At 29.9% G+C, this 21,002-nt stretch overlaps 2 protein-coding genes across 3 annotated transcripts in view; one reads left to right on the forward strand and one right to left on the reverse strand.

Moving 5' to 3' along the window:
* Rh4 (Rhodopsin 4) overlaps positions 1-21,002 on the forward strand; it is a 28,616-nt gene that overhangs the window by 4,655 nt on the left and 2,959 nt on the right. The window contains exons 2-3 of the mRNA XM_065502901.1: positions 1,023-1,208; positions 1,273-1,619. Of these exons, the coding sequence (XP_065358973.1) occupies positions 1,023-1,208; positions 1,273-1,619 (533 nt within the window). The remainder of the gene's footprint in view (positions 1-1,022; positions 1,209-1,272; positions 1,620-21,002) is intronic.
* On the reverse strand, positions 9,192-19,059 carry LOC135953176 (E3 ubiquitin-protein ligase sina). 2 transcript variants are annotated; one of them, XM_065502903.1, is made up of 2 exons: positions 18,945-19,059; positions 9,192-10,604 (listed from the first exon to the last, which is right to left on the reverse strand). In XM_065502903.1, the coding sequence occupies exon 2, from the start codon at positions 10,292-10,294 to the stop codon at positions 9,395-9,397; it is 900 nt and encodes a 299-aa protein (XP_065358975.1). In that variant the 5' UTR covers positions 10,295-10,604; positions 18,945-19,059; the 3' UTR covers positions 9,192-9,394. The 2 variants fall into 2 exon arrangements, with proteins under 2 accessions (XP_065358975.1, XP_065358974.1); XM_065502902.1 differs by having other exon boundaries at positions 18,398-19,040.

A 21,002-nucleotide genomic window follows, 5' to 3' on the forward strand; every position in this document is an offset into this window, starting at 1 on the left:
GGCGTAAATTTTAAAATGTCTTCTGATTTGCATGAAAATCGGTATATGGGGGTATTCAAGATTGCTGATTTCGAATCTGATGTTAAATTTTTCATATTCAAAATGGCGGATCCAATATGGCGTCGTAAATTTTAAAACGTCTTCGGATTTACATGGAAATCGGTATAGAGGGGTATTCAAGATTGCTGATTTCATATCTGAGGTAAAATTTTTCAGATTCAAAATGGCGGAGACAATAAGGCGGGAACTCTCCCATCTAACTGAGATATTCTTACAAGAAATTCGCACTTTTTGCTTCACATAATCCGATTCTGCATTCAAAACATTGCCGCATTCAACTTTACCAACAATAAAATTGTAAACAGCATCATTCCTTCCACTCTTATTTTGCTCGTCCAACCAAACTTCGCTATTTTGCAAGCGGAGGCTGCTACAAAAAATTATATTTCTCAAAAAACACAAAAAATCGCAACATGAAATTGACAATTAAACACAAAATTCTTCATTTAACACGTTTCTGATTGTTTAAACCCGACCAAATTCGGCCAACTTTTTAAAGGCTTATCCAAAATTCATCTTTTAGAAAAAATTTTAAAATTAAGCACTTACTACACTTCTTTTTCCATATTTAATTTTAATTTACATATGTTTGTTTTTAACTATTTAAATAAACTTAAAAATTCGACCTAATTGCACTTATATACTGCATTCAACACTTTGCTCACATACAGTGACTTTGACCACTTGCTAAGCAGTCGCCATTAATTTTTTACAAAAACAAAACTTGCCGTTATTTGCTTTAATGTTTTCTTTATCAAATACCAACAACAAAAAATGCATTCTTGAAAGTGCAAAACATGACTTTTTGCCTCAAAAATGGCTGAAATTACCTATAGTGGAGTGGTGTGATCTTTCGACTCTAATTGACTGTTTGTGCGCAGGAACTACCACTTCTACCAACCACTTCTATCACCGTCTATTCCAAGTAATATACATAAATTTAATTCTGTTTTAAATTTCAGACTATCGGCCGAAGGACGATTATTGGGCTGGGATGTGCCACCAGATGAAATACGTCATATACCCGAACATTGGCTGCAATACCAAGAGCCTCCTGAGTCTATGCATTATCTTTTAGCCATGCTATACATATTCTTTACCATATTATCATTAACTGGCAATGGTCTGGTCATATGGGTTTTCACAGCGTAAGTGATTGAAATTTTATTATAATTTACTTTTTTAAACTAATTTTTTGGAATATTCCTTTAGAGCCAAATCATTGCGCACTCCCTCCAACATGTTGGTGGTAAATTTAGCTCTGTGCGATTTCTTTATGATGGCCAAAACCCCGATATTCATTTATAACAGTTTTAAGCGTGGCTTTGCATTAGGAAACATGGGCTGTCAGATATTTGGCATTGTGGGCTCGTACACGGGCATAGGAGCTTCCACCACTAATGCTTTTATAGCCTATGATCGCTATAATGTTATAACACGGCCATTGGAGGGTAAAATGACTCACGGCAAGGCGATTATAATGATACTTTTTATTTATATGTATGCCACACCGTTTGTTGTGGCATGTGCCACCGAAAGTTGGGGACGTTTTGTACCGGGTAAGTGGTTTGAATTTTAAAATTTCACTTCAAACTTATAAGTTAATATACAAACATTTATAGCTCTGGTTAAAATAAAACACAATTCTCTGGTAATTTTGTTTATTATTTATTTATTTTAATTATCATGGTATTATTTAGAGATCAACTAACCTAGGTAAAATATATTTATGTAGATATACTATATATTTTTATATATTTTTTTTATATATATTTTGTGTGTATTCCATTTTCTTATACTGTATATACTAGATAAATTGTTGCCTTTTCTTATATTAACTCTATTTATGTATTTTCTGTTAAATAATTTTCACTTCTCTTTTAATATTTTAAATTTTTTTATGAACTTAATTGCAACAAATAGTTATTTATTGCAAACTCATTGTTTTCTTTTAATTAATATTAAATTTGTTTTATAAACATAATTTTTTGTTAAATTAGTTTAAAAAAATATTTTAAATTAAACACACAAAAATTAATCAATTTTTTTATTGAATAAAACACAGTAGCTATTTTTGTTAATATTCGAGAATGTTTGCTAATAATTAAAACGATTAAAAGTAATTGAACAAATAATAATTAATTTACTTTAAATTATTACTATTTTTATGAATAATTAATATAAACTAAGAAGCAACCAAAAAGTTTAATAAAATATTGAGAAAATTAAAATTGAAAATAATAACTTTTCCAGTTTGTTGTCTCATTATTTTCTCATTAAAATCTAAAAATTTGCTATCCTTAGGTGAATTTACATAGGAATAGTTTTCCTTTAATATTTGACATATTAAACATAAAATCAATATTATCAGGCTCGTCACTGAATTCTATTCCGATCGAAAGTGTAATTAATTCCGTAATTTGCTTCTTCACAAAAAGTAAAACGAAAATTTCTTTCGGAATGAAACCACTTTCAGTTTTCAAAGTGGAATTGATATTTCTTTGTAATTATTTGTTTTTCTTTAAATTTTAATCAATTTCTATACCAAAAACTTCACTTTTGTTTTAATATAAAAAAACGCTGTCAAATTAAAATCTGAAATACAGAATTATTAAATATTTTTGGAATTAACAAATTACAAGGAATCTGAAGAATCTAAAATCGATAAAATCGAGAATCTGAAATCGATCGGAATAAAAACTACGGTATTGATACCATTCCGAACGAAATGTGTGACAGGCCTGTATATTTATTTCATAACAATAATTTTTAAGTATATATGTATGTACCAAAGGTTCAAATTAATTCCCAATTAAAATTTCTAATTTCAATCTTAATTTTGAATTAAAAATTTCTACAAATACATTCGAAACTAAAACAATTAGGCTTCACCAAATTATATTTTAAAATACAATTTTTAATTTTTTTTAGGTAAACAAAATTTAAAATTTTTTTTTTCTAAATTGTTTTAAAAAAAAAAATTTTTAATTTTTTTTGAATTTATTAGTGAAAAAAGTTATGACAAAAAAAATTTTTTTGCTGAAAAAAAAATTCGGGTTAAAAAATATTTTTTTCCGATTTTGACCCATTATGGTTCCAACTTACTATAGCCTTATATACATCGTTGCAATGGACTTTGAAATATCTATCATTAGATATCTACATACATATATTGTCTATATTAATTAGTAATTCAGATATAGACAAAAATAGGCCAAAAATTGAGGTTGTCCCGGTTTTTTCCTTATATCTCAGCCATATCCATTATATTGATGTATCAATCATGTTTTTTAAGTTATTTGGGGGCTACGGAAAATTGATTTCAACATACAGACGGACATGGCTATATCGACTACGCTTTCTATAACGATCCAGAATATATATACTTTATGAAGTCGCAAATGAAAAATTTAGAATACCCTTGCCAATCATGGTGATGGGTATACAAATAGAAATATTATCTGATATACACCAACGTTTACGTCTTTCATGTGTTGAAGTTCTTTTTCTCACCTCACACCCTGAAATGTATGAAGTGGATGTTCTTGCACCTCTCGGTAATTCGGATCATTTCACCATTTCCGCTTCCTTTTCGCTCTTGAAACTTCGCAAACAGTTTCAGGCTCGTTGAACTGAGGTCAACGATTTATTTCGGCATTTTAATATAGTAAATATAGTTTCATAGACAATAATGTCAGTTCCATGGCTAAAATGTTTTCGAAAATAATCATGTTGGGAATGAAGACTTTCATTCCATCAAAGAAATGCTCGATTAGACCTAGACAAAATTCTTGGTTTAATTAGACGTGCAAAATTGCAATCAGATCCAGAGATGTAGCATTCAGGACTTGGCGCAATAACCAAAACGCAGAAACTGTTTCTCAATTCTGACGCTTTTAAAGGATGACCAAACATTCACTGACCCGGTCGATAAAGCTAACATTTTAGCTAAATTATTCGCAATTAATTCTCACTTGCCGGAAAGTGATCAACCACTGCCGGAAATCGAAAGTGCCTATGGCAAATATATTCTTTCTATCGGATCTCAAAGTAAATAATGGGTAGATTATGGATGGCAACCAAACTTCAGGGCAATCCCAAATTATGCTGCCAGTTACCATCTGTAATACCATTTAGGCAACTGTCAACGCAACTGAAGTTCGGTTGCCATCCATAATCGACCCATAAGACTCCTGGGTTAGATGGCATATTGCTCTTGAAGCAGTGCTCTTCGACGTTAGCACATCTCTTAAGCTAACCTTTTCAGCATTTCATACCGTACCGGCGTATTTCCTGTATGTTGGAAGGTTGCTAATGTCATGCCAATTCCTAAAGAGAGAGAGGCTAATAACCCTGAAAATTACCGTCCAATAACAATTTGTTCTGCACTTTCCAAAGTTATGGAAAGTATGATAAACTAACACCTGGTTAAATATTTGGAGACCAACAATTTACTTAACGACGCTCAACGGCAGATTTGCTAGCCTTCCTATGGGAAAAATGGTGTCGTTTCATTCACCGTGTTGGCGAAAGTAAAGTGCATATTTCCAAGGCGTTTGTTAGAGTGTGGCATGGTGCACTTTTTTGAAAACTTATTGCTTTTGGTGTCGGTATTAACTTCTCTTGATTTATATCGAGCTTTTTCAGAGAATGCACTATACGAGTTGTTATAGATGGGATCTTATCAAACGAGTTCAAGATAAATTCAGGAGTTCCGCAAGGCTCCGTTCTTTCTCCTACTCTATTTCTTATTTTTCTAAACGACCATCTACATACGTCAAACATCCAACCCTATCTATTCTTTTGCATATGACAGCAACATTTGCCAATCATATTCATTCAATTACCAAGACCAAGCCTATCGGAGATTGGGGCTATGAGACAAAACATGAATGATTTCCTTAATGGGGACCTTCTGACAATCTCTGAATGGGGTCGTGCGAATAGGGACGCTTTCAACGCTCGCAAGACTCAGTGTTGCATGTTGACATTAAAACGAACGACAGACCATGTCGCTTCATCTGTATTTATGGATGGTGTAAATATTATAAAATCAGACGCTCATGAGAATACAATGTCTAAACACATTTTTCAAGTGTCGAAAGAAGCATTCAAGTGTCTCGGATTTCTGAAACGGAGTAGGAATTACTTCACTCCATCTGATCTCCTCACTATTGACACCATATATATCCGACTGAAAATTAAATACAACTCCCATGTATGAGCCGGTACTTCAAAGTCTATTTTGGAGCTTCTCTACAGCGTACAGAAGAGTGCGAAGGTGATCATTGGTGACAGTAGGTTATCCAACTCTATTGATTCGCATCGGTACTGCAATGGAATGTGTTCTGATGAAATTTGAGAACTTGTTCCTGATACAAAGTTTTTTCACAAAGATCGGTCTTTGACAGCAGAGTTTCCGATCTATGTGTATTTATCTATGGTTTAAGTATAGTATCAAGACATGTAGAGGAATATTAGTCCGATTGTTCTTTAAAAAAAAACGCATTATTTTCGAAACGAATTACAGAGCAACCATTGGCCATTGTTAGCTATGATATTTTTCCGTCTCTCTGGCAACATATCGACTACGAGCCAAAAGAACTGCTCATCTTTTGAGGCCAAGAATGAATCATGACAAGTTCGCATACTCTGTTCCAAAGGGAAGCATATACCAGCGAGAGCGTTCTGCACCGATCGAAACAAATATTAGCCGGGCGGGACATGGTCTGGACTACAAAACGGGTGAGGCAAAACTTCCCAACCACTTCATTCCAAATACTTTTTAACAGGTATTGCAAACATGTAGCTGAGCGTTGTCATTATGAAATATACGCAATCTGTTGCGTATTTAGCATTTTCAAGTTATACACCCAATAGAAAGTATAGAATTTCTTTCTTCTAAGGCTCCTCAAACAATTATCTGACGTAAATTGTTTGATCTGTTAATTAAACGATACTGTATGATTTGAAAGGGCAATGAGTTTATCGGGTAAAATTTTCATAATATTAAATTATACAGGCCTGTTACACATTTTGTTCGGAATGGTTTCAATTCCGTAGTTGTTATTCCGATCGATTTCGTTTTAGGTTCTTAAGATTCCGTGTAACTTATTAATTCAAAAAATATTTAATGATTTTGTGTTTCTGATTTTAATTTGACAACGTTTTTAATATTAAAACAAAAGTGAAGTTTTTGGTACAGAAATTGATTAAATAAATACAAAGAAATATGAATTCCACTTTGAAAACTGAAAGTGGTTTCATTCCGAAAGAAATTTTCGTTTTACTTTTTCTGAAGAAGAAAAATGCGGAATCCACTTCCGATCGGAATGGAATTGTGTGACAGGCCTGATAATTACATTATAGAAAATTTTATGTTGTATTATAATTTGTTAATTTCTTTCTTTGTTTTTGTTTTCAAAAATTTAGTTTGAAAAATATTTCTGCTTTGCAACGATACAACAACACAACGCAGATTGTGAATTACAAATATGTTCAAAGAATAGCTAAATTTATATTTACCTCCATATTCATAAAGGTATTTATAGACGGCAATACATAGTATTAATATTTGTCAAAAACTCAAGTATCATAATACAATTTCGTCTAAACAAAATTTGTATTAGATTTTCAAAAAATACGAAAGATTTTTTTGATTTACTGTCGGTATTCAAAATTTGTTTAAAACTATTGAAAAACTTTTTATTTTCATACAGGGCATAATATAACAATAAAAGGTAGAATCACTACAAAATATGTTCTCAATTCTACATGCCTTGAATTGTCAGACTAATATAAAATAAAAAATAAAAGTACAATTGAAAAAAAACATCAAAAATTAACTAAATTGAAAAATATTTATTTGAACAAAATGTCGTAAGATTTATGAAATGTACTGAAAATAAAATTAAAGAATGGAGTGCAGCCTGCGGTGTTGAGCTGAAGAAACACTCACGGATTTGCATGCATCATTTCATTGACTCCGATTATATTGAACTGTATTTCAAATATAAACAAAATATTTCTCAATTTTCATTTGTTATTATTCGTATTTTTGGATTTCTGTTTTTTATTTTTCTATTATTTGACGTAACAAGGCATAGCATTTTAAACTCTCTCCCTAGTGATTCTACCTTCTAATGGTTGTATCATGATACAGGGTATGTATTTTTAAATACAAATAAGGCAAACAAAAATGTCAAGAAAATAAATAATAAAAATAAAGTTTTCAAAAAAATATCAAACAACAATGAAATAAAATATTTGTAATACAATCGTGTAAACAATGTTTTTTCGAAACGATTTTTTGAAATAGCGAATGATTTCAATATTTTAAATTTTATAAGTGTTAATACTCACTATTGCCGTCTATAAATACCTTAAACAATTATATTTAAACAATGTTTTAAAGCAAAATTTCCCAAAAATTGATTTTAAAACGTTGTTTAAATTAAAAAATTGTATATGAATAAGGCCTTTTATTCGAAAATATTTTGTGTGAAACTAGACACTAGAATATAAACAAACAATACAATTCAGATTATTCCAAAAGAAAAATTATAAGCGGCAAATATTATTTTAGTAGTACATACATACTTATTTATTTATTTTATTGTAATTTATTATTAACTTAATTGCGTATTATAATAAAGAAAAAATATATTAAAATTAATGTCTGAAAGGAATAAAAATCGTTATTTAAAGATTTTCCCATATATATTTCCAGAAACTGGCAGTATAATTTCGAAGTTAACAATTTTTAATTATGATTCATAAATTGTTAGAAAATAAAATAAACTAAAGTATAACAAATATTTCCATTTTGAATTATGTATTGTATTACAAAATTCAAAATATTTCAATTTTAAAGTTTATATTTTTTAAAAATTTAAATATTTTGTTTTCCCAAACAAATAAAATGTTTATTTTTGTTTAAAAATACATAAAAAAAATATTAAAGAATACAGTCAAATTTACAACTTATTTAAATAAAAATATATATTCTGCCAAAAGTTATTTTAAAGTTTTGAATATTTTTTTTGAGGTTAGCTTTCTTAAACTTTGAAATTTTATCACAAAATTATATAATATTGTTTTAAATTTATAAGAAATAAAGGAATTCAATTAAATTTGCAACATATTTTGGTTAAATAAAAAATTTTCTTTATTTCGAAATTTTATTATTTTTATTTGTTCTTTTAGTTATGAATAAAACCTATTATGCAGAATAGTTTTTCAAATAAAACTGTTGTTTAAAATACGTGAAAAATATAATAATCCATTAACTTATATGGACATTGTACAACCTTTAATATAATTGAAAGAAAAAATTTACTCTGCCCAAAAATTTCGAAAATTTTGAGTTTAAATTTTTTTTATTTCGAAATATTTGTTGCTTTTAAGTAATTTTATCACCAAAATATATTTGTTTTCTTGGTTTATAAAGAATCTTTATTTATAAAATAGTTTTATGAAAAAAAAAATTTCAAGAAGTTTAATTTTTTTTAAAATTTTGAAATTTCTTTCTTTTTGTTCAAATACCCAAAGTTGTATAAAAAATTAAGTAAAACTTATAAATATTAGAAAATTTAAACCGCTTTTAAACTAGTTCTTAAAAAATTTCGAAATTTTTGTTGAAATCTTTTTTAGTCTTTGTACATAAATAGGAAAAAGGAAATTTCAAAAAGTATTAAAAGAATTTAGTAAAATTTAAAATAAAACAGACTTCTTGTATAGCTAATAAAAATAAGTTTTGTTTGAAATAGCTTTCTAGTGAACTAAATCGCATAAGAATTCATTTCCCCTAAAAAGAAACTAATAGACACTAAATCTTTGTATTATTTTTAGTTAGAATTGAAGATGTAATTGATATTTGCCGTTTTGTTGGTTTTTAATAACTAAAAACTAAAAAAAATAAAACTGTTTTTTTAAATAATAATATGTTTAAGGGTATGTATATTAATAATAAACACAAAATAGTACAAAAAATAATGAATATAATAAAAAAGTTTTTAAAACTTTTTCTCATTTATACATAAAATGATCATTGAATTGAATATTATAATTTAAGATTTTAGCAAATATGTAAACTGATGATTGTTATGTTTTTTCAATATTATATTTAAACATTCATAAACTCATGTATGGATATTTGCTGCACATATTATGTATTTATGTAGTATATGGTTGTGTCTTTATCCATGAGCCAAGCATGAAATTTAAATATTTATATTTAATTATATATATATATACTTCTCATTTATCTCTCTCCAATTTTGTTTTTTGGATGATTTATTAAATTAAATTCTTCCACAATCACTTAATATTGTTATTATACAATTGAAATGGTAACATTGATGCCCAGATTACCATTGTCGGCAAAGAGTTGAGCAATCGAGGTGTCAAAGACCAGACAGTCGGAATTGTGTATGGCCGAGGCTACACCCTCATGTATGGAACGTGGCATAGCTTCCCAGGTTAGACGTCTACGATTGCCATTCAGTTCCAAACGATAAACGAAATTCTCGGCCTCCTTGCGGGACCCTATAAGCTGTACAATGGCAAAGAATTGCTGATGGCCATCGTATTTCTCCTGTTTCTCTAGAACCAACATGAAATGATGGCCAAAACAGGACTGCATCATGACCCAGTCAACGGCGCCGGGTAAATTAATGTCTGTGGCTAAGAATACTATATCCTCTCCTTGTAGTGTGGTAATGCTCTTGTGTGACATCATTAGATGTTGCATGACTAGATCGAGAGGTCCCTGCCATTTGCAGGAGGCACCTGGACAAGGGCACAAATAGGGTCGACATTCGCAGGTCTCTTCATGTTCGGTTTTCTCCGTGTAAAGCAATGAGGCGGTACAGCCATAGCCCGAATGTTTGCAGGGGAATTTCACATTCGAGGCCACCTTCTCCATGGCCAAATTGCGTATATTGGCCAGGGGGCCGCGACATGTGGGACAGCAGGTGAGCTTGGAACGGCATGATACACACACCAAGTGACCGCTGGAGCATTGCAGTATGGGTGGCAGAACATAGTCAAAGCACACCGGGCATTCAAATAATGATGTTAGATCGGTCGACATACCGACATCACCGCCACCGGCGGACGATAGCGATGAGCTAGACGATGATGATGTATTGGCTGAGGTGTTGCTAGTACTTGTGTTGCCTGTAGCCGTACCAGTTGGTGTTTCACGTCGTTTAGGATTTATTTTATTAGACATTGGGCTTTGGTACTTTTTTGTTGTTTTAGCAGTCTGTCTCTTGTTTTCTTCAATTTTCTTTTCTAAATTATGTGTGTGTGTAAAACTTACTCGTTCGGCTGGTTCTCTTTTAATGGACTCTCCGTTAGTTATTATTGGCAGTTTTTTTTAAAACCGTGTTAATATTATTATTATTGTTGCTGTTGTTGTAATGTTGTGGTAGATGTTGTGTTGGTGGTGACGTAGAAAATTAAAAACGTGAAACGAAACTCTTGTTAACTAATTGTTTGTAATGTCTTATTGTGCTTTTACATTTAAATGGTGTTGTAATCTGCAAAGAGTGAAAATAAAAGTTAAACATACATTAGTATTATTGATTAAACAATTTATGCCATATACACAGTATGTAATTATTTAATTCCTTAAGGTACTAGTAATTTAATAAGGGTTAGTCTAATATATAATGGTATGTTCTGTTAGAAACCCTAACCATATTCCAGTTTCTATACGTTTTTATTTTCACAATATTTAGCTTCCAAACAAAAGTGGTTAAACAATTTTATAAAGGCGAAGAATAAGCTTTTCACAATATTTAACTTCCAAAAGTTGTTCAAAAATGCAGTAAAGTAAGCCTAATGCTGCCATTAAGCAATAAATCGAACTAATGTAGAACCTCTAGACCAGAAATCACGGACAAGTAGGCAGTTGTTCTCCTTACTTTACTGAATTTTTCACCACATTTGGGAGCTAAATATTGTGAGAAGCTGTATGGAAATAATAACGATTCCTACTGTTCAAATATTTGTGACTGAGTTGGTTTGTTATTACATTTGAGATTTTCATTTTCGAATCTAACCTTAAAGAAAAGTCAACGTAAGAATCTTCGTATGTGTGTTGTAATCTAGTGTTGATAAATTCATACATTCTAGATTATTGTTTTAAAAAATTACAGATTATAAAGAAACAAAAGTTTTTTCCAATAAAAGCTAAACCCATATACAAAAGCGGTTATTAAAGTTAATTATGGTTTATTAAGCACTTTTTCCATACAAAATTAACATTGAAAACTTTAATAATCGTTTTTTAATATGATGGTATTTGCTTTAGTTCGACCGGATTACGCCAAAAACTTCCTTGACAAAACAAATATTTAATTATTGGGTATATGATTTAAAAATGTGGGATTTACAATATATGGCGTATCTTTTGAACGCTGTTTTTTATTTTAATAACTTTTCATTGGAAGTGTACATATCTGTAATTTATTCTCGCTTACAAAGTTATTGATCATTATAATAAAAACAACAATGTTTTTTTGGTTCGAAAATGTCGAATTTTGTGCCGAGAAAGCGTCATATGCAGGACGTTTTGCTTTTCTTCTCAAATTTAAAAAAAAAGTGCCTCTGAAGCACACGGAAGTTTATGGTAAATGTGTTCCATCGATTTCAACGTACGAGAGATTGTTTGTTCGGTTCAGAAGTGGTGATTTTGACACGGAAGACAAAGATCGCCCTGGTCAGTCAAAAAAAGTTTGAAGATCAAGAATTGGAGGAGCTTGAGCTTGCAAAATCATTGGGAGCTACTCAATCAGCAATTTCAAAACGTTTTCAAGCATCATAAGTCATCCAAAAGCAGGGAAATTGGGTACCATACGAATTGAAACTGAGAAAATAATCATTACTTGTGATAAAAAATGGATCCATTACAATAACCCGAAGTGTAAGAGATCGTATGTGAAACCCAGCCAACCAGCCGAATCGACACCAAAGCCAAATATCCATGGCGTTAAGGTTATTCTATGTATTTTGGTGGAAGCAAAAGGGTCATATCTATTATGAGCTGCTGAAATCTGGCCAGACCATCACAGGGAACCTGTACCGAACCCAACTGATTCGTTTAAAGCAAGCATTGGCGGAAAAACGGCCAGACATGAAACAGTAATATTCCACCATGACAACGCTAGGCCACATGTTGCAATACCTGTCAAAAAGTATTTAGAATGAAGCGGTTGGAAGTTTTGCTTCACCCGCTTTATAGTCCAGACTTTGTCCCGTCCGACTACTATTTGTTTCGATCGATGCAGAACGCTCTCTCTGGGATACGCTTCACTTTGGTACAGAGTATCCTATATTGGCCTCGAAATATGAACAGTTCTTTTGGCTCGGAATCCATATGTTGCCAGAAAGATGGAAAAAGTTCATAGCTAACAATGGCAAATACTTTGAATAAATTAAAAGCTTTCAAAATATCCAATATGTACTTTCAAAAAAATAGCTAAAGATCTGAAGGTTGATTGTCCCACTGTTTCAAAAGCCTTTAAACAGTATAAGAAAGACTTGAGCAAGAAAACCTGGATCAAGAAGAAAAAAAAACTAACAGATTTTGGTAAGGCAAAGGAAGTCGAACAACTCTTTCGAAGTGCACCGAAAACTTCCATCAGAAAATTAGCTCGTAAAGTTAAATGTTCTGATTCTTAAAGTTCAGAATGTTTCAGAACGCAATGCGGTAAAGAATTTTGTAGCAGAAAAACGAGCGAAAATTTTAATTTTATATAAAACAAGTAAGAAAGTATGGTCGGCCAAGCCGATCACCATAAAATTAGGTCGTGTGATTTATGTCTATATGAAAGTTATTATGTCGGTCAAGCCGATCGCCATAAAATTAGGTCGTGTGATTTATGTGTATATGAAAGTTATTTATGTTGAATTTTGTGTATATACCAACATTTTTAAGTGATCTATGCACGTTAACGTGATTTTTGGAAGCGGGTCTATATGGGAGCTATGACTAATTATGGACCGATCGTAACAAAATTTGGTGACATGAATTTTGTATATATAAAACTTATTTGGAGCGCAATTTGTGGAGATACATTTATAAATTAAACATTTATGACCGATAAAGTCCAATTTCGGAAGGACATTTGTATGGGGACTAAGTGAAATAGTGGACCGATTACAGCCGGTTTCAATAGGCTTGGTCCTTGGGCCGAAAAAATAATATGTATTAAATTTGATCGAAATATCTTCAAAATTACGAACTGTACTCTGCGCACAAGGTTTACATGGACAGCCAGCCAGCCAACCAGACGGACGGACATCGTTTAATCGACTCAGAAAGTGATTCTAAGTCGATCGGTATACTTTAAGGTGGGTGTTAGACCAATATTTTTGGCCGTTACAAACATCTGCACAAACGCATTATACCCTCCCCACTATGGTGGTGTAGGGTATAAAAATACACCTGTTGTGTGATGGTTGATGAAACGTATGTACTGGCGGACTTTTCACAACTTCCGGGTCAAGATTTGTATATGGCTGATGTACGAGGTAATGTTCAAGAGCAATACCGGACAAAAAAACAAACAAAATTTCCCAAGAAGTTTCTTGTGTGGCAAGCCATTTGCAGTTGCGGCAAAAGAAACTAATCATGTGTGACATCAGGCACGATAAATACAGAAATATATATCATATTTCTGGCCCGATTTACCATCATGCTATTATTGAAAAAAGGTCCATGAGTGGTACTCAAACAAAAGTTGATGTGCCTCATTTGGTACAAAATCCAGAACTGCGTCCTGTAAAAATCTATTGAGCTCTTGAAAAAAAAAATTAAAGTACACAGGAAAGGTACCCCAGACATGTCCGATTTTAAGCATAAAGCATAACAAATAAGTTTCTTATTTCTTAATTAGCTGAGAAACTTAAAATCAGTAAAACCGTTTTTTACCCGTAACTCAAGATTTTGTTATACTTGATCTTTCTGATTTTCAGTGTAGAAATAAATGCGCAATTTCAAACCTGATTCTTAAACCGAATATTAAATAATAAATTATTTTTAGAATTTGTAAACAAAATTAGGGTTTCTGTGGTTTTTTAACCATTATAAATCACAACTTAATTGTTATCAATCTTTTACCACTAACCGTTAATATAATTGACAAAAAAAAAATATCAAAAACAAGCTAAAAATTCTTTCATACACAAGCAATTTTTATATTTTTAACACAATATATTTATTATTATAATTTTTTTTTTGTATACTACACTCCTACTGCATTTACAGACAGACAACTTGTAACTGAAAACATATTAAAAGAAATCATTTGTATACAAAAAAAAACACACACACACACAAATATGAACATCTTTAATAAAACGATTTTGAAAATGAATCATTTTGTAATTTAACTGGTATTTACCAAATTCATTCATAGCATATGCCATTATCAAATTATCATAATAATTTAAGTTAGTTAAATAACTAACTGACAGACTGGCTTTTTTGTACCACTTGCCACAAGCGCTCGAGTAACAATTAGTTTCATTAAGTAAAATTTAAATAAACATGTAACCGAAACGAAACACATAACACCCGAATGTTGTTTTAGTTTTTGATTTTAAACAAATAAATTTCTTGAATTTTCTTGTTTTCTTAATGAATTTGCAAATTTTATGGCAACAAAAAAACCAGACACACAAAAAAACTATTCAAATAAAAAACTCAAAATCTAGCTGCAGAAACTAAATACTATCACATACATTCATATGTACATATTTATGCATATTTACGTATAGTCAAATGTATATGATTATATATGTACATATGTACATAGTCACAAAATTACACATTTAATCAACTAAAAAAGCTAGTTGGGGTCAGTTCGACTATATAATTTACTACACCGTCTAATGTTTATAAAGGCTTACGACAGAGAAAGGAATTCTTATACACTTTAAAACTTTTGATTATAAAATTTACAAAGGCTTTGCAAAATTGTATTATTTGCTCTCTTATAAACAAGATTTTACTTTAAATACTATAATCAAGCCATCATAATGATTATAAATCTTTTTGCAGGCCTGTTTGATTCTATGCCATGTTGTTTGCGCTTCTTTAGATTCCATTCATTTCTGCAAATTCTCAAAACTTTTTTAATCATTCTGTATTTGTTTGTGTTAAATGTGTTAATACAGCTGAGATATGAACAAAAAGCCATGACTAATTTTGGAAAGTACTTTTATGTGATGGAAAGCGATCGGATTCAAAACGATCGATTTGAAAATGTATGATGAATTTCTTTCGATTTCAAGTATGATTTTTTAACTAGTGTTTTATTATTTCCTTCCAAAATATTGCCAAAATAAAAAATATAAAGTAATTAAAAAAAATGGCCACAAATTTATGGAATAGTGCCGATCATATTCGAATTTTTAAGAAAACATAGATCGAAAGTGTTTGAAGTTAGCTCCGTCATTAATATGTTAATGTGTAAACTAACATACCTCCTACTCAAAGACTTTTCAGCTCAGTTATCATTTTATGATTAAAACCCTCAAAAAATGGTATTACCGATAATTCAATATTTTGGAAAAAAAAATATTTTGGGTCAAAAATTCAAATATCGAAATTATGCTCGAATTTCTTTAAATTCGCGAAGATCTTTAAATTCTCAGCAGTTGGCAGATTTTCAAAAATCGAAAACTTCTTAAAATTAGGAAAATTTCGAAGTGTACATATTAAATACTATTCATCTAAAACAACAATTTCTGCCAAACTATTGAATATAGAAATTAAAATTGAAATTTTCGGAAATTCTAACATCGAAACGAAAATAAGAAATTTTAATTTTTACTCAAAGCTGTGATATTATTTTGGCTCATAGAATAGAATTTCGAAATTACGTTCCAAATTTTAAATTTTTACTCAATATAAAAAAAATAGAATTTCGAAATTACGTTCGAAATTTTCGAACATAATAAAAACATTTTGAAAAAAAGTGAAATAATATTTTTTTAATTCTGATCTTCGGAAAAAATAAAGCCATAGAAATATGTACGAACTAAAAATGGTTCAAAATCGGAAAAAAATATTTTTTTCTCAAAAAAAATGTCAGCCTTTGTCCTGATATCCAAATCAAATTCAACACAAATTAGTTTTATATAAGCCGAACTCGCAAATTTTTTGAAGATCGGTCCATAATTAACTTCCATATAAGGCCCACTTCCGAAAATCACTTTAACGAGTATAGATTTTTTAAAAATGTTGGTATATTCAAATAAAATTCAACACTAATAATTTCATACATATGTATATACAGAAGATATGCCACCTAATTTTATGGTTCATAATTAGTCATAGCTCCCATTTATCATGTGATCGGGCTTGACCGACTATACTTTCTTAATTGTTTTACTCTTCACCTTCGTGAGAAGGGTATATATAAGTTTGTCATTTCGTTTGTAATTTCCACAATATAATTTTCCGACCCTATAAAGTATATATATTCTGGATCCTTATAGATAGCGGAGTCGATTAAGCCATGTCCGTTGAAATCAATTTTCTGAAGACCCCAGATATCTTCGAGATCCAAATCTTCAATAATTCTGTCAGATATGCTTTCGAGATGTTTCCTATAAGGAAAAACCAGGACAACCTCGATTTTTGACCTACATATATCTGGATTACTAAGACATTAATATAGACAATATGGATATCTAATGATAGATATTTCAAAGACCTTTGCAACGACGTATATAAGACCATAGTAAGTTGGACCTACAATGGGTCAAAATCGGAAAAAAACCCGATATTTTTTTCACCAAAAAAATTTAAATTTGAAAAAAAATTTAAATTAAAAAAAATTTAAAAAAAAAAAATTTAAAAAAAAATTTAAATTTTTAAAAAAAAAAAATTAAAATAACAATTCAAAAAAAAATTTGTTTACCTAAAAATATTTAAAATTTTTATTTTAAAGTATAATTTGGTGAAGGGTATGGTATATAAGATTCGTCACAGCCGAATATAGCTCTCTTACTTGTTTTTGCTTTAATTTGTTATTATAACTCCGAAACGGATTAACGGTTATCAGCCCAATTATGAATAAAAAATTCCGCGGGAGTTTGTTCCCGGGAGTTTTTCCCATTGAATTTGAATAGGAAAAATGAGAAAAGGGAAAAAACTCCCGGGGAATTTTAATTCATAATTGACTGTATGTAAATTTAAATTTTTCTAAGTTTATTTTAATAATATTGGACTAACCGTTTTTGAGTGAATTATGTGGAGAAACGTCTAAAAAATTCACAATTTTAATTAAAAACCTCACCATAAAATTTTGTACAAAATTTTTTTGCTTCCTAGGGCGAAGCCTATTGAAACTGGCTGAAATCGGTCCATAATTTCACCTAGCACTCATTCAAATATTTATAATATTGTTATAGGTACACATGAGACATTTTCAACATAAATATTCCAAAAAAAAAATACTCTTTGTTTGATATGTAGTGATCATGAAGTAGAAAATAATATTATTTTAAAAGAACTTTTTGTTCTAGCTTCGTATTATGACCAGTATTTTGAATACATGGACACACATGGACCATCACTTTCTGTATCATATGAACAAACACTATTTTTAAGGTGTTACTAACAGTAGCTCAAACTCCTTATACTCTTGTAGGGTATACAATTTTAATGATTTTTTTTTAATTTATATTTATTTTGTAGCAACTAAAAATAAAAAAAACACAATTATTTACTGCAGCAGAGTGTAGTATGTACGTTTGAATGAATGTAAGAATGTATGTTCATTGGTTGGCTGGTTACAATCATATGAAAATGTTTGTTGTTGTTGTTTTTGTGTGTCTGTGTCTAGTTTCATGGAATTCAGGTGGTTGCAAAAGCAATACAATGGTTAATATTTCTTTTTTTTGTTTTTGGTGTCTGTTGTCTATTTCACCCTGTTCGTTTGAGAAATGAAATATAAAAAAAAACGGTAATAAGTCACAAATTGTGTTCGTATATCTAAATAAATTAATGTGAATACGTTTTAATCAAAGTTTTTGTGTGCGTCTGTTTATGTTTGAATAATGATGGTGGCATCATCAGCTAACGGTAGGGGAAAATAAAAAATACATATGGAGGAGAATTATACACGTTGTGGATTGACCTTTTTTAATGCATTTATGTATGTTTGTGTGTAATCAAACTATTTTCCAATAAATTCCAACTGTTAAGGATTTTACTTTATATTTTTTTTATCTTAATATTTCTTCTATTCATCTTTTCTATATATCTGTTTGTTTCTTATTATTTATTATATAGTATCTTTCAACAAACACTCACACACTATTCAAATAAACACGTTCGAGACAACGAATTTTCTTTTTATACTAGAGCAGCATCATCTGTTTTACGCTGACGTTTCATATGACCAAATTGTTGTTGCTGTTGTATTGTTTTTTTTTATTTATTTATGGTGGTGGTATTATGTTGTTGTTGTTTTCACTTTAAGTATACAACGCCAACGTCGCTGCTTTAAAAATAAAAGTAGCAAAATGTTCTTAATAACTTAATTAATAATTTAAAATACCAATTTTATTAAATTTTACTTTAGTTTAATTCTCTACATTTGCAATATATTAAACAGAAAAATACAAATTTTTAATTTAAACATTTTATTAAATTTTTCCCTTTAAAAAGTTTAAGCTGCTGCTTTTTTATTTTTTGTATATTTCTATTTTCGTCGTATTTGTAATGGTTGTCGTAGTTAATCGTGTTAACGTTGCTGGTTACAGGCTGTTTTCATAATTATAATTGTTTTAAAATATCTATTCTTTATATATTTTACACAGTTACTATTATTTATTTTATATATTTAACACTGTTTTACCATATTTTTAAGGATTTATGTTTAATTATTGGTTTTTTTCTAAGAAATTTTAGTTTTTTCTTGACTTTTATCTACAAAAAAAAATTTTTAGTCGAAGCTGCAATGATACTTTTTTTATTACTACTAAATGTTAGTGCTGTGAAAGTATTAGGTATTTTTGTATTGACTACTCAATACCGACTATTTTTGGTAATCGATACTTAAAAGTAGTTGTTAGATATGCTCAGTGTTGCATTTATTACAAGAATTAGATAATATATTAATATTAGGACCGTTCAATACAAAAAGTAAACAAAATATTTGAAAATATGTAGTAAACTTGAACAGAACATATATAGATATCTTTTAATAGGAATTGTGTATGTAATTAAAGTTTATTTTCATTTTTTATAGCATATCCTTGTTTTTTATTACTGCTTCACATTAGTAATTTGAGAATCAATAGTCTCCTATGAAATATTTTCTCATGCCCTTATTACAGAATCTAATAAAGCTTCCTTCATGTTATAATTTTGAGTTCGTATATGGCGATCTACAATTTCTCATAAGTTTTCTATGGGATTGAGATCTGACGATTGGACAGGCCACTTCAAAACATATACCTCATTGTATTGTAACCACTCGGTTACAACGTTAAGGGAGGATTTAGGGTCATTGTTCTGGGGATATATTTTCCTCACTTTATTGATACATAACGTCGTCGTAAATTCATTTGTATCCCATCCCAGTCATAGTATCTTTTATGATATAAATTAAACCTATAGTTATCTAATTCTTTGAATTACGCGTATTAATTTTGACAAATTATTATGTATTCATTCAATTCAAAAGTATTCAATAGTCAAAATAAACTACTACTAAATATATTTGGTTGCACAAAACAGGCATGAATTTAAGGGTTGCTTTTAAAATGTATTGTATATAATACATAAAATCAGAGAACAAAGCCGATATAGAATTTTCGGCGACGGCGTCCAACAATAGATATACTCGGTAACGGCTAAAATACGCTTAAAGCCGCACCACACTTTGAATAACATCGGCTGTGCCGAATCTTATATACCCTTCACCAAATTATACTTCAAAATACAAATTTTAAATATTTTTAGGTAAATAACATTTTTTTTTTCCAAAGTTGTTTTTTTAAATTTTTTGGAAAAAAAATTGTTTTCGAATTATATTTTAAATTTTTTTTTTTAAATTTAAAAAATGTTTGCAAAAAAAACAGTTTAGTAGTTTAAAATTGTAGCAACTTTTTATTTATTAAAATTTACACAACAGTCACTATGTGTTTTTATACAAATACACGTTTATAATTCACAATAACACACACGGTAGTTGATGTTAACTCTAACAGCGCCTATGATAAACTAACTACCGACTGCAACCGCAGCCACTATTTATACACAGCGCCATCTTCCCCCGAGTAGCTTCACGAAAGTTTTACTTTTACAATGATCAACTCAAAGCTTATATTCAATGTTGTATATTCCACAGCTATGTTAATAATGTCCACAATTATGTTAACTGCTGTTAATCGGCCGGTAAACATCATTGACCACAATTAGAAGTCTCCAGAAATAGAAAGAAATACTTGATGCAACTTTAAACCAGCCGTTAAAACCGTTATATTTGAATTCAAATACAATTTCGTAACAATATGCATATAATACTTGATGCAACTTTAAACCAGCCGTTAAAACCGTTATATTTGAATTCAAATACAATTTCGTAACAATATGCATATAATTGTGTTGAAAAAACAAACTTAATAATCAGGAAAATTGTTGCGGGTGGCTTTTTATAATTCCTAGGCCGATTTTTTTTGTTTTATGTTGTGTCTGTTTTGTATCACTCAAGTGTAGTATTTTTGTTATTTTTATGTCACTGTTTTTATTCTGTTTGTTTTAGTAGTTTAATTTATATAATTGTATTTATGTTGTTCACTTAATGTGTGTTTTAGTTTTTTCACATTTATTTAAATTTTGTGTAATTATTTCTTTTGTTTGTTTTGTTTTGTTTACGTTCGTGTTCATGTGTGTCTATTGTCTTCTTCGT

The sequence above is a fragment of the Calliphora vicina genome, chromosome 3 (assembly GCF_958450345.1).
Source record: "Calliphora vicina chromosome 3, idCalVici1.1, whole genome shotgun sequence".
NCBI lineage: Eukaryota > Metazoa > Arthropoda > Insecta > Diptera > Calliphoridae > Calliphora > Calliphora vicina.